At 33.2% G+C, this 17,941-nt stretch overlaps 1 protein-coding gene across 1 annotated transcript; it reads right to left on the bottom strand.

Moving 5' to 3' along the window:
* Positions 1-14,816: 14,816 nt before the first annotated feature.
* LOC141712222 (plasmodesmata-located protein 7) lies at positions 14,817-16,754 on the bottom strand. The gene is made up of 3 exons (XM_074515068.1): positions 15,892-16,754; positions 15,373-15,486; positions 14,817-15,263 (listed from the first exon to the last, which is right to left on the bottom strand). Exons 1-3 carry the CDS (start codon positions 16,604-16,606, stop codon positions 15,256-15,258), a joined length of 837 nt encoding a protein of 278 aa, XP_074371169.1. The 5' UTR covers positions 16,607-16,754; the 3' UTR covers positions 14,817-15,255.
* Between the last annotated feature and the right edge of the window lie 1,187 nt (positions 16,755-17,941).

The following is a 17,941-nucleotide window of genomic DNA, read 5'->3' on the forward strand; positions in this document are numbered from 1 at the left end:
AATTAATAGAGAATTAATACCACTCTTCAACAACAACCATTCTTCTGAAAATCTTCTGAAAATCACTGTCAATTATGAATCAATTCCACCACTTCAATGTTGACACTCGATGTACTGTCTGGTTCATGAGTGACTAACTTTCATGACGTTTCTTCATGTCTTGACTTTGATAACTTGATTTCCTTCAGATTAAATCCCTGTAATTATCTGATACCCTGACAAGATCTCTGTCACTTGATTAAATCCACAATCTTGATTTATATCACTGAGGCTTGAACAATTTCTAGAACTTCTTCCCGTGAATTAATTCCTCAAGTCTGTAGATGAACATTGTTTCTGAATCCTTTGACAGATGTTACTTTGAGAGATCTCTTTGACGGTAGATCCACTATTTACTTGTTACATTCTTATTTGAGTCGAGTTAAATCCTCGAATAAACAAATAGGCTATGACATATGCCTTTCAAGATTATCAGGACTTGGACTAACTCTGGCAGAACAACTCAGAATTTGTTAAGTAGTGGAAACTGGAAAGAGGGCTTAGGTGATGGAGATGATAAAAGTAAAAAAGGAACTGAACAAATTGAGCCATGTGTTGTTAAATAGACTGCTAAGCCAAAGGTGAATCCTGTTAAGTTTATAGCTAAAACTGTAAAGTCTGATTCTGAAAAGATGAAAGAGTCTGTAGCAGAAGTTAAGGAAAAGTCAACTTCTGACAAATTAGAACAGGATAAACCATCTGAAGTTAACATAGGCTTAATAACAAAGAAGCAGCTTAAGCATAAGCTGAAAGAAATCAGTAATGTCAACAAGGAAAAGGCATCTAGGAAAAATAGGAATGGTAAGAAAGGTGTGAATAAAAGTAAAAATTATATGGCTATTCCTAATGCTCCTAGAAAGAAATGTTATAACTGTGGAAACTCTAACCATCTTGCTTCTTTTTGCAGGAAGAATAAGAATATAAACTCTTTACCTCCTAAGTCAGGAATTAAGAGTCAGTCTGTTCGGTTTAATCCACAAAATCCTTATTTTCACTATGGTATTTTATGGCATTCCATTTATACTTGTAAGGAATATCATAGTTTGTACTATGATTATTATCAAATAAAACCTTTTTTGAAGAAAGTTACTTTAATTCCTTCTAGTGTAAAGTCTGATGCAAAGTCTAATATAATTTCTGATAAACAACATGTTAGCATAAACTCTGATATTAAATCCGCTGCAAATGCTAACAAACTTAAAAAGGCCAAAAGATCCAAGCAAGTCTGGGTCCTTAAAACTAACCATTAGTGGTCTTTGTGATTGCAGGGCAACAGGAAAGATATCCTAGTGCTGGAAAGTGGATGTTCAGGACATATGACTGGAAATAAAGCCCTCCTATCAGACTTTGAGGAGAAAGCTGGCCCAGGAGTTTCTTATGGAGATGACAACATGGGAAAAACTCTGGGATATGGTAATATCAATCTTGGGAATGTCATCATTAAATCAGTAGCTCTTGTCTCAGGACTTAAACACAATATGCTGAGTGTAAATCAAATCTGTGACAGAGGTTATCATGTGGATTTCTTTGAAGAAAACTGTGAAGTTGTAAGCAATTCTACAAGCAAAGTGGTTCTAAAAGGTTACAGGCATGGTAACATTTATGAAGCCAGACTTTCAACAAGTTCTGATGGTTCTGCAATCTGTCTGTTGAGTAGAGCATCAATTGAAGAAAGCTGGAATTGGCATAAAAGACTCTCTCATTTAAATTTCAGCAATATAAATGAGCTTGTAAAGAATGATCTTGTGAGAGGATTTCCAAAATTAGTATTTCCTCCTGATGGCCTTTGTGATTCATGTCAAAAGGCAAAACAAAGAAAATCTTCATTCAAGAGCAAAACTGAAACCTCAATTCTTGAGCCTTATCACCTACTGCATGTTGATCTATTTGGTCCATTCAATGTCATGTCTATTGCAAAGAAGAAATATGCTATAGTTATAGTGGATGAGTTCACAAGATACACTTGGGTGTATTTCTTGCACAAGAAGAATGAAACTGCATCTACTCTAACTGATAATATCAGACAGCTGGATAAGTTGGTCAAAGATTCTGTTAAAATTATAAGAAGTGATAATGGCACTGAGTTCAAGAATTCAATCATGGAAGAGTTCTACAAAGAGCATGGAATCAAACAGGAATTTTCTGCACCTGGAACTCCACAACAAAATGGAGTTGTAGAAAGAAAGAACAGGACTCTCATTAAAGCTGCACGAACTATTCTTGATAAAGCAAGGCTACCAACCTACTTTTGGGCTGAAGCTGCGCAGACTGCTTGTTTTACACAGAATGCTACACTCAAAACACCATATGAGATGGTGAAGAAAAAGAAGCCAAATTTGAAATACTTTCATGTATTTGGATGTAAGTGTTTTGTTCTTAAGACTCATCATGAACAGCTGTCAAAATTTGATCTAAAAGCTGATGAAGGAATTTTTGTTGGATATCCACTTTCCACAAAAGCCTTCAGAGTCTATAATTTAAGAACAAGGGTTGTCATGGAATCTATCAATATATATTTTGATGATAAGAAGCTTACTGGACTTGAATTTCAATGATCACGATCAGCTGAGATTTGAAAATGAAGACATAAATTCTGATTCTGTAAATTCTGATGACTTATGCTCTGATCCTGTAAGTTCTGATGTCATTGAAACTGTGGTAACAACTCCAAAGGAAAATGCACCTGTCCAGGGGGATCAAGCTGACGATCCTACCACAACTCAAGATTCTCAAGAAGCATCAGAACCTGTAACTGGCTCTTCAAGTTCTGATGAGCCAAATTCTGATAATTCTGGAAACTCTGATTCTTCAAATACTGAAGGATCTAACTCAAATTCTGAAGTCTCAGAGAGCATAACTACAGGGGAAGCATCATAAAATGCTGATGGAGACAGCATGGAACATGGGGGAGGATCCAGTTCTAGAGAATAACTTCCATCTGCAAGGAAGTGGACCAAATCACATACACTTGACTTAATAATTGGAGATCCTGAAGCAGGGGGCAGAACTAGAACTGCAACATCAAATGAATGTCTCTATCATTCTTTTCTATCTCAGACTGAACCAAAGAAAGTGGATGAAGCTCTTCAAGATGCTGATTGGGTGCAAGCAATGCAGGAAGAGTTAAATGAATTTGAAAGAAATAAAGTCTGGACCTTAGTGCCAAGACCAAAGAACAGATCTATTGTTGGTACTAAATGGGTGTTCAGAAACAAAACTGACAGTGATGGCATAATTACAAGGAATAAAGCAAAGCAGGTTACTAAAGGCTACTCTCAACGGGAGGGTATTGATTATGATGAAACATTTGCACCAGTTGCTAGATTGAAAGCCATAAGAATCTTTCTGGCTTATGCTGCTCACAAAAATTTCAAAATCTTTCAAATGGATGTGAAAAGTGCTTTTCTCAATAGAGAATTGGAGGAAGAGGTATATGTTGAACAACCTCCAGGCTTTGTAGATTCTAAATTTCTCAATCATGTCTACAGGCTTGACAAAGCACTTTATGGCCTTAAGCAAGCTCCAAGAGCATGGTATGAGATTTTAGCTCAATTTCTTTTGGAAAGTGGATTTCACAGAGGTACAATTGATAAAACACTGTTCTACCTCAACCATGGAAAGGACTTACTTTTGGTATAGATACATGTTGATGATATCATATTTGGTTCTACAAATGCCAAACTTTGTGAGAGGTTTGCAAAGCTAATGCAGTCAAGATATCAAATGAGTATGATGGGAGAACTTAGTTATTTTCTGGGCCTTCAAGTCAAGCAAAATGAAGAAGGTACTTTTATCTGTCAATCCAAGTACACTAAAAATTTACTCAAGAAATTTGGAATGAAAGACAGTTCTACTGCTTCAACTCCCATGGCCACTGCAACCAAGTTAGATAAAGATACTGGTTCATCAGTAGATATTACTAATTATAGAGGTATGATTGGCTCTTTACTCTATTTAACTGCAAGTAGACCTGATATCATGTATGTTATATGTCTTTGTGCAAGATTTCAGGCTGATCCAAAAGAACCTCATCTAATAGCCGTGAAAAGAATTTTCAAGTACCTTAAGGGTACAGCTGATCTAGGATTGTGGTATCCTAGAGAATCAGATTTTAAGCTAATAGGTTACTTAGATGCAGATTTTGTAGGATGCAAAATAGACAGGAAAAGCACAAGTGGAAGCTGCCAATTTCTTGGAGGCAGATTAGTTTCTGGGTTTAGCGAGAAACAGAAATCAATTTCCACATCCACTGCAGAGGCAGAATATATTGCTGCAGGAAGCTGTTGTGCACAGATTCTTTGGATGAAGAATCAGTTACTGGATTATGGGTTAGAATTTTCTAAAATCCCTATTTACTGTGATAATCAAAGTGCTATTGCTATGACAGGTAATCTAGTTCAACACTCAATGATAAAGCACATCAGCATTATGTACCATTTCATAAGGGAACATGTGATGGAAGGTACAGTGGAATTGCATTTTGTTCCAACAGATCAACAACTAGCAGATTCATAAAACCACTATGTGAAGCTACTTTCACAAGACTGGTAAATGAACTTGGAATGGTTTTAGATTCTTTCTCTAAATCTGCTTAGTTTTTGTTCTCATGCATCAGACTTTATGATCAGTATTTACAGATTGTTTTATTTTCATATAATATGTGCTTTAATTGAAATACATTAAATGCTGATTGTTATCTGATGTGGATCTTTATACTCTGATAATGATTTGAATATTTTGTGACTATTCAATCCAATGAGGATATATGTGCTAGATGCTGACATAGTAGTCTTTAACACACTAGAAATCCCATGTTTGAATTAGTTGTTTATGTGGAAACTCATTAACACAAGCAAATTCTGATTTTGAGCTTAGTCAAGTTTACTTTGTGTATCTTATTACCAAGTCACAAAATAGATTCTTGCTTCTTATCTGTCAAATTCCGATGTCAGTAAATCTTAAGGATGAACCTAAATGCCGATAAGCCTCACTTATCTGAAGAAAATAAAAGAAAAGAATATTAAAAGTCAGGTACTCCTTTGAGATCTAGAGAAAATAATGTGGAAGGGAAGACCCACGTGCATTGCTGGTATTAAGTAATATGCATTAGAAAAACAAATAAATTTTCTTGGTGACTTTTCACATTCTCTGATTACTGGAGAAATACTCTGATAATAGCATAAATTCTGATAAGCAGTTGTGACTCACTTACACTGAGAAGCCACTGTAAAAAGGAATTTCAAAAGATGCATAAAATGAGCACAAACAGTTGAGGTGGACTCTAGCATAAATTTGTTCTTTAGTAGACCTCATGATTGATGACAGATTTTAAGCACTTTTCTTAGTTATGCCTTATTTCTAAGATGTACTGAAGTTCATCAGACTTTAATCTTTATCTGATATTTTGCTAATGCACACACTATCACTCCATATGAATGATGAAAATTACTATGGTGATTAATTTGTTTTTTGACAAATAATTAAGTGTCATTTGCATAAATTCTGAGGACAAGTTCTGATGATTAAATTCTGAAGAATCAAGTCAGTATTTGTATGAAGAATCACAGAAAAAGATATTCACTTTTTGAGTTGGTAAGCCATATCCTGATGACTGTTAAAATCTGATATATTTAAAGTTCTGATAATAAATCCTGATGAAATCCTTAATGCTTACATGGTATTATTCTTTACTTGACTTATTTATGGTAAAAACTGAAATGGTCATAGTTAATCAGAATATAATTAGGTGAGATAAAAATAGTCATAATCATTAAGGGTTACTGGTAAACGTGTTTGTCCTGAAAACTGCATGTGCACGGTAATTATTGTTTATTTCCCGTGCCCATTAACTCTTGCCTTAACTTTTTACTGACTGTTCACATGTTGCCAGGTGTAAATTGTCTGCCATGCTTCAAAAATATAATTGTTAAGTGGAGAGAGTATATATATGGGAGTTACAAGATTTTCTAATCTTTACTTACTTTTCTATTCTTAATCTCCCTTATTCTCTCTCTCTCTCTCTCTAATATTCTCTAAAATGTTTTCTTACAGGACTTTTATCAAACACCTTGCAAACACTCTCTTTCTCACATAATCTCTTACAGAGATGGCACCAAAAGACTTGATTTTCAATGGAGCTAAGTTTGTTCCTAACAACTACTCGTCTATTCTTAGCAAGAATGAAGCTCCATCGGAACTTCACTTTATTCAGGACTTTCTTGCTAATTCTGATATTGGGTATGCTTTGACCCAACCTGAAGCAATCTCTGGAACTCAAGTGCTGAAGTTTTGGAGAAGTGGCGTATATGTTAATGGTGGTGCTCATGGGTCCCCAAGTATCATCTTTACAACAGGGGAGGATGAGCATGTCGTAACTTTGGCTACAGTTTGCCAAGCACTGCAACTACCTGAGAATTGCATTTATTCGACTGTTGAGGAGCCAGTTCTTCAACAGATGATGGCCAGTCTGGGATATGAAAAGATATTGGCAAAGCTGGGTCAATTGAAGAGACCTTACATAAGGAGGGAATGGAGTTTCTTCTTTGACTGCATCACAAAGGCTTTTACAAACAAATGTTCAAATTTTGATGCAATCCCAATTCTCAGTCAACAAATCGGGTATGCTCTCATTAAGCAAGCTGATTTTGATTATGCAAGTGCTATTTTAGGCTTTATTGGGGATAGGATGACAGAAGATAGGAATACAGTTTACTTTGCTAGATTCTGTCAACTTATTTATAGTTTTTGTTGTACTGATAAGCCCCAATTAGCTAGTGAATTAATTCCACCATTTAGACTTGCTAAAAGAGCTTTTAATGACTTATTATCTACTGATAATAAGAAGACTGTATTGAGACCCCTCCAAATTCCCATATATGTCAAACAAGCCTTAATAACCTATGATCCAGTTACATACACTGCACTATACCCTGATGTCCAACCATCTGAACCTCACCCTTCAGCACCTACCACCACTACACAAGCACCTCAAGCTTCTCAACCACAACCAAAATCTACCATCAGGACATCTTTCAAACCATCAACTCAATCATCTCAACCTGAATCATCAACACATACAATCAGACCTTCATCTTCTAGGCCAAAGAGGACAAAATCTGCTCCTCAACCTCCACAAAAGAGAAGGAAGATGATTCTCAGGGATGAATCTGACACTGAAAAAGAAGCATAGGTTCATGCTTCAGAACCTGTGACAGTTGCAGCTGAGAATGTTACTTCTCAGAAAGAAACTGCAGCTCAAAGTTCTGATACTTTGAAGAGGAAATCTGTAAGCTCTGATGCTGCAACAACAACTCCTTCATTGGCAAGGAGATTAAAGAAAATGAGGGCAAAGAGGTATAATGCTAAATCTCCATCTGAAGATACTGCAGAAGCTGAAGAAGGGGATCAGGAATCTCTGATCTCAAAAGAGCCAATAATAATTGAATCTCTGCCAGCTCCAGCTACAGACAAAGACACTGTACAGGATACAGTGGTTACACCTTCAGCCTCTCCTTTTCATGAAGATATTACAGTTGAAGATTCAGGATTAAGTCCTGAAATTGACATCAGTAGGCTGCACATTCCAACTGTTCTTTATTTGGAAGCTCCTACAGAAGCTCAACAATCTCCACTTCAATCTCCAATCTTAAATGCTGAGATACCAACTCCACCTATTTCTCCAAAGCATGCTGAAATTCCTACAGTAGATGAGGTTATTCCTGATTCTCCAGTTGCCTCACACACTATTGTTCTGTCAGAACATAATGAATTTTCTTCAAGTTCTGAAGACAGTGTTTCTGTTGAGACTCAAGCTCCCGTTCTGGGAAAGGAAGCACTGGTAAAGAAGTTTATTGAGCAGGATGCACCTATACCTTGGGAGGATACTCGCAGGGGAGTTGAGTAGACCAAGAAGTGGAATGATTCTGATTTCATTCTAAGCTCTAACATTCTGACAGAGCATGTGTCAAAAGTTGATGAGTTCTTGTCAAATTTTGATTTTAAGACACATCTCAATATCACTGCTCTCTCTACCAAGCATCTTCAAGGTCTACACTGTGCAACTCAAGAAAAGGTTGATAAGCTTCTAGAAAAAGCTGATAAGCTAGAAATGGAGACCAAGCTTGACAAAAAGAGGTTTATCAGACCTATTTCTGAGAAAGTAGAAGCAATTGAGAAAACTCAAGAGAAGCAACATGCCCAAATTTCTGAGGTTCTGGAAAATCAAGCTTCTTAACAGGATCAATTGAATGAAATTCAAACTTCAGTAGAACTTCTTCTCTCACTCCTACTATCAGATGATACCAAAAAGGGGGAGAAGTTAGTTAAGTCCAAATGCTCGGATGATCAAATACTGAAGTAGAAAGATGATGAAGCTGATGATCAGGGAAACTCTAGCAAGGGTAGAGGTCAGGTTCAAGCTAAAGGGCAAAGCAGCAAAGTGAAGCTAAATGCTGATGCTAGCAAATCTTCTAATCAAAAGAAGACAAGTTCTGAAGCTGCTCAAACTAAAAATCTGATAGCAAGTACTGATAGTCAAAATCTGAGATCAAGTTCTGATGAGCAAAGTCTGACAAATCATGATGTTCTTATACAATGTGGAAGTCAAGATTCTCAAAAGTTCATGCAAACTCTGAAGCTCAAGGGAAAGCAGACTATTATCTACTACAAGGATCCCAAGATTCAGACATTTGATGAAGAAATTGCTTGAAGATTATTTCTGAAACATAATCCAGGAATGGATTTAGATAATCTCAAGGAGGAAGAAGCTAGATTTAAAGCTGAAAAGACAACTCTAAAGACAAAAGCTTCCGTTGCAAAGAAACCTCCAAGGCCTAAGGAAAAAGGCATTGTGATCAAAGAAAAGACAATTTCTGAGGCATCAAAGCACAAAACAAGATCACAATCTGAGATTGATCTTAAATGGAAAGGAAAGGAAAATGTTGATGAACCTACAAAGTTTCAAAAGAGGAAAATATCTTCAGTTGTAATAGATCCTGTCTATCAAACTACAATTCATGATGATGATACTCTGACTGAAGAAGATGTTCAAACTCTGAAAAGAAAGAAGATTTCTGAAGAATCAAAGACAATTTGAAGTGAAGAACAGCAAGCAAAAGCAAAAACAGCAAGTTCTGATAAAGTCAAGAAGTCAACCTCTGACAGTGCTCAAGTTGATTTAGACAAAATGGAAGTAGCTGATAAAAAGAAACTTCTGTGAAAAAATGTCAAACCATCAGATCCAAAGAAAAGCCAATTGCTGTCTGATTTCATGTCTATTGGGTTAAATGCTAGAGAACCAAGAGACAGGGCTGGACTAGGTTCTGATGAAGCTAAAATCAAAACAGGACTTGAAGTTGCTACAAGAGATCCAGTTTTACTAACTAACAAACCTCTTGAAGAAGTTACTCATAAACACCTTAACAAGGTTATCTCTGTTCAAGTGGTACTATATGCTCATGATAAGCACAACATCAATGAAAATCTGATTCTATTTCTTAAAGATGGAAGGACATATCAGATGTTAGAATCAGATGTACTGAACAAAACTCTGAAAGAACTTCAATTCTTTCATTACCTTTTAGAGGTAAAGTCTAATATTACCAAGAGATGGTCAAACTTCATATTGAAGACCATCAGATATAAAGCAAGAATTTCTGGTTCAAGATTTACAAGATTCATTCCATGTATTGTTGAAGATGATGAAAGTGAAATTCCTATGAACAAGGATTCTGCTAAGCTTGAGGTAATACTGAAAGAGAAATGTCTATGCTACAATAAAGACTCTTCTCATCCTAGGGTAATAAGACTGGACAGTGGTTTAGAAAGAAACCATATCTCTGCTTTAAGGACTGCAATCTATCATATTGGGAGTCAGAATGAAGAGATGAAGCAAGTCAAGACTACACTCTCTCAGGTCCTGAGGATTAAAGAAGAAAAGCTGATATCACACTTTGTTAAGAATCATTATGGATTCAGATTGACTCAGTGAGATTGGTAAAAGCTACAAAGACTATAAGTTGTAGTTAGTTATACAGTTAAATTCTTTATGCATTTGAACTTAAATGTTTTTGACATCATCAAATCTATTAACTTGTATATTTTGCATAATTTACAGGTTGAGGGAGATTGTTAGATATATTTGAGATGTCATGTCTAATATGTTTCATGTTTAGTTTTCAGATCTTAACAAACAGGAAATATCAGGACTTACTGGAATCAGTACTTACTGGAAGTCAGAACTTCATATCAGGACTTAAGGTCATATCAGAACTTAAGTACGGGAGGACTTACAGTTAAGGAAGGAAGCTGATTTAAAGTAGAAGATCGAGACTAAAATAAAAGAAGATATGCATGGAAAGAATTAGAAGACTGGAAGACTTGTATAAGATATCTAATTGATATATTTTAGGAGACAGAATTATATTATATATCAATTAGAAGTTATCTTGTAACTGTGTAGTATATAAACACAGACATATGTTTACACTATATGTGTTATCGTTATCGAGATACATTATTCATTGTAACCTAGCAGCTCTTAGTGATATTAGTTTATCACTGAGAGAGAACAGTTCCATTGTAACAGAATTTATTATATTGAATATATCTGTTTACTGTTACTTGTATTCAAGATCGATTTGATTATAATAACACTGTATTCAACCCCCTTCTACAGTGTTGTGTGACCTAACAATAGCAAACTAAATACATTTATTTTTTTGAAAAGTTTATCATATCACTAAAATATATAGATGTTGACATTCTTATGGTCGGATAATTCATAAACACTTTTTAAAAAATCGAAACATCGGTATAAAACTAAACACTAGTAAGAAGTACTAGTCAAACTAATAGTTGACTATTAAAATAGCAAATCAAATATATTTATTTTTTTTCTAAATTTTTTATCATATTAGTAAAATATAAATATCTTGACATCCTTCCAGTTGGATCATTTATAAATATTTTTAAAAAATTGAAATATCAGTATGGGACTAAATATTAGTAAGAATTACTTGTCAGACTACTAGTTGTCTGTTAAAATAGCAAATCAAATACACTTTTTTTTTCTAAAATATTTAACATATCACTAAAATATATAGATCTTAGCATCCTTAGGGTTGGATCATTCATAAACATTTTTTTAAAAAATCAAAACATTAGTATAAAACTAAACACTAGTAAGTAGTACATGTCAAACTACTAGTTGAGTGTTAAAATGACAAACCAATTATATTTTATTTTTTCTAAAAATTTATCATATCAATAAAATATACAGATCTTGACATATGTAAGGTTGGATCATTAATAAACATTTTTTAAGAAATCGAAACATCAGTATGAGACTAAACACTAGTAAGAAGTACTGGTCAAACTACTAATTGATTATTAAAATAGCAAACCAAGAATTATTTTTTTCTAAATTTTTTATCAAATCACTAAAATATATAGATATTGATATCTGTAAGGTTGGATCATTGATAAATGTTTTTAAAAAAATTGAAATACCAGTATGGGACTAAACACTAGTAGGAAATACTGGTCAAACTACTAGTTGCCTGTAAAAATAGCAAACCAAATACATTTATTTTTTTCTAAAAATTTTAATATCTATTTCGCAAACAGCTCTAATGAAATTTTTATGCACTCCTTTTGATCTAACGGTTGTAGTACAAAGTTACCAGGTTACTCAATTATTCTTTTAAAAAAAATAAAATTCTGAAATAATGAATATACCCGAATGCAGTCATATTAGATAAATATAACTGATTTCTACTAAAATTACAGTTTTCAGAAAGACGGGAAATTTCCCCTCACTTTTGCAACTAATTTTTTAAAAGTGTAGGAAATTTCTCGCCATTTCAAAATATAAAATTCGACTGAAATCGGTTGAATTTATAAATGTTAAAAAAATAGACTAGTGATAAAATTCCCCCCATTTTTTTGATAAGGCTAAATTCGACAGGATGTGGTTGAATTTAGGAGTACTGCTAAATTCAACCGTATATGGTCGAATTTGTTGCTAAATTTGACCGCGTAAATACGACTGCATATGAATACGACCGTCTGCAGTTGAATTTAGCCGTGTCCTTAAATTCAACCGAAAGTGATTGAATTTGACTCGGATTGTATTTATGCACTTGTATTTAACCTTATTTTCTTATAGTGAATACTAATTTTCTTGTAGTGAATACTAATTTTCTAAGTTTTTTTTGTGATTTTACTATCTTCTGATTTATTTTACAAAAATACGGAATCAACCAAAATCAAACAGATATAAAAATAATTAAATCTAGTTTTTTGGTTGTATTTGAGATTGCATGTAGTTGCAGAAAATCGTCGAACGTTGCATCTAGTTAATTCCAATTGCAAAAAACCGTATTTTTGCAAAACAAAATTTGAAAAATAGTATTTTTACAAATAAAAAAATATTTTTACATTTTTTTAAAAAATGATAGTATTTTTACAAAAACAATCTTAGACTTAGATATTTTTCAAAAAAGCCCTAATTTAAATACCCACATAATGTACTTGCGAGTGTCTTTTGTCAAGAAAAAATAGAAGTAATTAACCCTTAATTAATAATATTTATTAATAAGCGAAACACCTTTTTAAGTGGTACACAAATATTAATTTTGGTTTCACCAAAATTTTTGACCACTAACTTTTGGTTTCACTTCATGTTAACTTTTATTAATAAGCGAAATCCGGTACACAAGTATTAATTTTGGTTTCACCAAATTTTTGGTAGCACCAACTTCATGTATATTTTATAATTTTACTTTTGTATGTCTTTTAATTCTACTAAAACTTTTGGTTATCCCTTTATTTATATATGTATATTTTATACTTCTACATCTCTTATAGTTCTATTAAGTTTAATATTATTTTTGTTATATTATACTTCTACATGTCTTATGATTCTATTAGTTTTGGTTTTATTTTGGTTTGGCTTTAACCTTTATATTTCTAATTTTTTTCTACTACTAATTGATTATATAATAGATGTATTATACCAAATGTATATATATATATATATATATATATTTAGCCTTTTCGAATCATATACTTTTTTAATATAATTATTAGAATTATATGTTTTTATTATATTTTTTGATTTCTAAGCAACACCCAACCATCATAATTCCATATATAAATATACATAATGTAACAGACTCCTATTTGAAAATATATTATTTTTAGCCTTTTTGATTTAGTATAATTAGTAGAATTCTATTTTAATTATACTTCTTGATTTTTAAGTATCACCCAAATATTCTTCTTTAATTTTTATATGACTTATAGTACTATACGTATTATTTTACTAGTTTTTTAATTGCAATTCTTATATTGATTTATACTGAGCAATCATATTTCTCATATGACTGGATAGTTATATTTTTATGAAATAATAAAATTTTGGAAATTGTACTATAGTAATAATCTTTTTATTAATTATAATTATTAACTTTTATTAATAAGTGAAACATTATTTTAAGTGTTAATTTGGTTTCACTTCTTTTTGGTTTCCTCAACTTTTGATTTCACCCCTTTAAAATTTTATTATATCTTTGAATGTATAATTTTTTTTTCTTTTACTTTTATTTGACTTATAATATTATATATTATTTTACCCATTTTTTAATTGTAATTCTTATATTGAATTCAACTCAGTAATCCTATTTTTCATATGACTCAATATTATATATTAATGAAATAATAAAATATGTGAAATCTTATAATAAGTATAATCTTTTTATTATAATCATAACACAAATATCATACATTTATTAATAAGCGAAATCCCTTTTTTAAATGGTCCCAAATTTGATATCACCTTATTTTTGTTTGACCCAAATTTTGATTTCATTCCAATCATTCTATTTCTAATACAACTCTATATTATTTTAATTTTAATGAAATATAACTAAATTGTTGAAATCATATCGTAAATATTCCTATTTTTATTTCAGCTCGATAATCATTTTTCTGATATAACACTATATAACTCTATAGTATTTTTTAGTGAAATAATAAAATCATTGATGTTATTATAAACTTTTTCATATAATTCTAATGCAAATAATGTATTTATCACAAGTATGTTACAATTTTTTTTACTTTTCTTAAAATAATTGTAAATAAAAAAATAAAATTAACAATAAATTTAATTCCCAATTTGTTTTCACTTTTATTTCACCTCTAGATTCATATATTTTGTACAATTGTAAATTCTTTTTCAATAAATTAATATGATTATTAGAATTACATTATAATTGTAATTTTTTAATAATCAATTATACTATAATAATAATAATATATTGAAATAATTAGTGATGTTTAATGAGAAAATGCACGACCCCATTTTTGAATGCGGATACCCGAAAAACGGTCAACTAAATCATACTAATATTTTGTTTGAACCGTACACATGTTTCTTAAGCGTAATCATGTAATTAAAGTTTTGAGTTTGTGAATGTTCAATGTGTGTGTCATATATTAAAAAAAAGTTATAAAAACATGCATGTTCGACATTTATACCTAAATATATACAAAACATACATCTTTGTGGTGTATATTGAGTACACATATTACCCATATTTTTGTTTAATGAGTATCTTGGGCAATTCTTCCCACCTCAGGATAGTTCATGTAATTTAGGTTAGGTTTTGTGAGTAAAAATTAAAAATTTTGACATAACACACGTACTATTATGATTTTTAAAAATTATTTAAATAAATTAACTCAACCCAAACTAGTTGTCTAAAACAACTCAATAAGAAGAACCATTTCGATCACCCTTATTTCAGAAATTGTAATACACTTAATCAACAACTTGTACATAAAAGAATTAGAAAATCACAAGGGGCGGCATTACAGAAAACCACCTTATTAAGGATCAATCCCCTTTGTAGAAAGAATATCATCAATCAATCAGCACATTAAGAACTGTCTCAAACATTACACTTGCTATTACAAGACAAATAAAAAGTACGACTTTTAATTTAGTGGGAATCTTAGTAGCTTTTTCGTTGATCTGTTTTACAGTCACGTTATCTTTAACTTTCTGATATAAAAATAAAGTTTTACTGAACAAAAAGAAAAGCAGATGATAATTGAGAACAAAGTAAACCCTAATGTTAAGAGAGGATGTATAGAAGATGAATCCCGGATCAGTACCCACCAGATATTCACTGCATACTTTCTTTTGCATTTTTATTTTCCTGCAAAAAGAGAATGGCTTTGTATATAAGATCGGATCACGTGTAACATAAAGTTTAATTGATTCTACTCTGATGAATATACGACAAAAGAACGTTGAGAAAATATTACCGTGCCCGCCAAACACTTTTTTCAAGAACGTCAAGAAAATGATTACAAGGGCAACCCCGGCTAATAGACCGATGATAATTGCGAATGTCTTCTCACCATCACTGTGAGAGTTACCTGTACGTAACAATGAAGAACAGATTCGAGATCTAAATTTGGGAGAATAAAGAGAATATACCAGTGCTAAGTCATGCATTGCGTTTGTAATTAATTTAGCTCAGATTATAGAATGCGTCCTTGTCCATGTACCACAAAAAAAACATAACTTTCTTATCGAATAATATCTATCCTGAACCCCGCAGTTATTAGTGTAGCCTATACGGATGGAAGGGGTTGAAATCTTGTCAAACACAAAAATGAATGTGTGAATTTGTTTAACTACCAAAAAAAATAAAATCCGCCCTTAGTAAAATTGGAAATTTTATGTTTGTTTAGAATTTAGAATTTGAAATATGGTTCATGTTATAATGCAAGGTTTGAAAATAAAATTTATACTGCAATAGATTAACATTAACACCATACCATGGTTTGATTTGGTATAGGCACGAGCACCACTAGTTGAGTATCTAGCATAACACTTAGCCAAGAACATATCACCATAAACCGCACCTCCGCAATCACTTTTCAACCGTCCGATCGCCTCTTTTAAACAATCTTGACACTCCCCTGTACTCAAATCCTCTACACACTGAGCCATCCCTTGAACATCTCCAGACCCACCAACCCTAAACGGCCCACCAGACCCTCCCAAACTCCCCAACACTGCATCTCGACGGTTCATCAAATTCGTGTCGTATCCAATAGATGGTGCACATTTATGTAACACCACGGTCTTATCCTCCACACCTATAAAGCTATTATTATCATATTTTACAAAGCATCCTTCAAGTTGTAAAGCAGCACCCGCAGTTTTTGGGCACATAGAACCAATTTGACTCACTGATCGAGCTACGCATGTCGCACAATCAGGCATTGCTAAGTCGCCGCGGCACTGAAAAATGCCGTAGACGACATCATTTGGACTAGAGCCGGTGATGGTGTACTTGTTGTAGGAAGAGTAGGTGGCTGCGTTTACGAGGGAGGTGAGTAGAGAGTTGAGGTTCGACTCGTATGGTGAATTTGGGACGTACTTTAATGCGGAGCAGCCACCGTACACGAATGCGTCTGAAATGGAGAGTGAAGGGAGTGTGAAAAATGATAGGAGGAGAAGAAAACTGAATAGGATTGTTGTAGCCATGAGGAGAGTGAGGTTATGTGATCTTATTTGGCTAATGATGGTTTAGCCTGAAATATGGAGTTGAGTGAGACCGTGCATGGGATTTATAATTGTATGTCTGCATATTCCTAGCCTCTTTTTAAGTATATTATTGGTTTGCTAGTTCGTTTGCTTAACATGGTCATGATGAAGAAAGGGCTCATAAATCATAATACAGCTGTCATTTATATATATTGATCAAGTGTTCCTGCGATAAACTATTAAGACTGCCTTAAACCGCAAATCTGTACTAACGACTAATGTATTCGCTTTTGGGTAATAATCAATTGATTTATTATTTAAAAATCATACGTCATCTATAATAATAATTAAAATTAAACAAATATGTATTAAAATAAATTAAATCAGAACCATTATTGATCATAATATATTTTACTGTGATATATAATATTCACTCGCATTGCTGAAATATACTGTATATTTAGCAAGACAATCTAATAATCTATCGTAGCTGACATGTCAAAACACATTGGAGCAATTGACAATAATTGTTATCGAATGTGACCCCAACACTGAAACAATATCAAAATTGAGTAGATCTAATACCTAGATAACAAAACAAATAAAGCTAAACTATCGCAAGAAAAGAAAATAAAACCCAATATATGACTAGCAGATGAATTCATAGAGGTACTCAAACTCTCAATAAAAACATAAATTTATATAAAAATAAATAAAATTAGAAAATATAATTAAAAGGGGGATTATCATCAATAACTGGTAATGATCGGTGATGATAGCCCCATAATGAAAGATATGGATTAGTGATACGGTATAAGCAACCCGGATAGAGCTCAAACCAGATCTAGGATGAGACATGCTCAGTTGAAGGATCAAGACCCCCTCACCCAAAGCAGTCAAGTGGAGAGACTCAGGGCCAACCCAGGACCAGGATCACCTCCCAGTTAGGATCCAACCCAGCTAGAGCAGACCCGAGGGCGGTCCCCCCAAACACAGGCATACCCCACAATCAACCAAGGAAGGGCACGTGAACACGTGACGGTGACAGCTATCAACAACTAACATCTGAGACAAGCACGACGCGTGTCAGCGTACCTTTGGTACGTCCAAAGGTGGTTCTTACCTAGACACGTGTATGCGATTCATCCAAATCAGGCGTCCTACGCCTCCAACAACCAACGACCCTGATCTAAAGATACCAACCCCTAAACCCTACTTTTGGGCTATAAATACCCCAAAGAGAAAGGATTTAGGGGTTAGACACATTTTTACACACACTTTCTTACACACAAATATACACACACAGCCACCGTCCTTTCCTATCTATCTTCACCC

Source organism: Apium graveolens, chromosome 3, assembly GCF_009905375.1.
Source record: "Apium graveolens cultivar Ventura chromosome 3, ASM990537v1, whole genome shotgun sequence".
NCBI lineage: Eukaryota > Viridiplantae > Streptophyta > Magnoliopsida > Apiales > Apiaceae > Apium > Apium graveolens.

Excerpts from the sequence above, each read along its gene's own strand:
- LOC141712222 (XM_074515068.1), bottom strand. The coding sequence starts at position 16,606 with ATGGCTACAACAATCCTATTCAGTTTTCTTCTCCTCCTATCATTTTTC. Across the intron at positions 15,487-15,891 it reads CTATACCAAATCAAACCATG|GTAACTCTCACAGTGATGGT; the intron begins GTATGGTGTTAA and ends TGTTACGTACAG.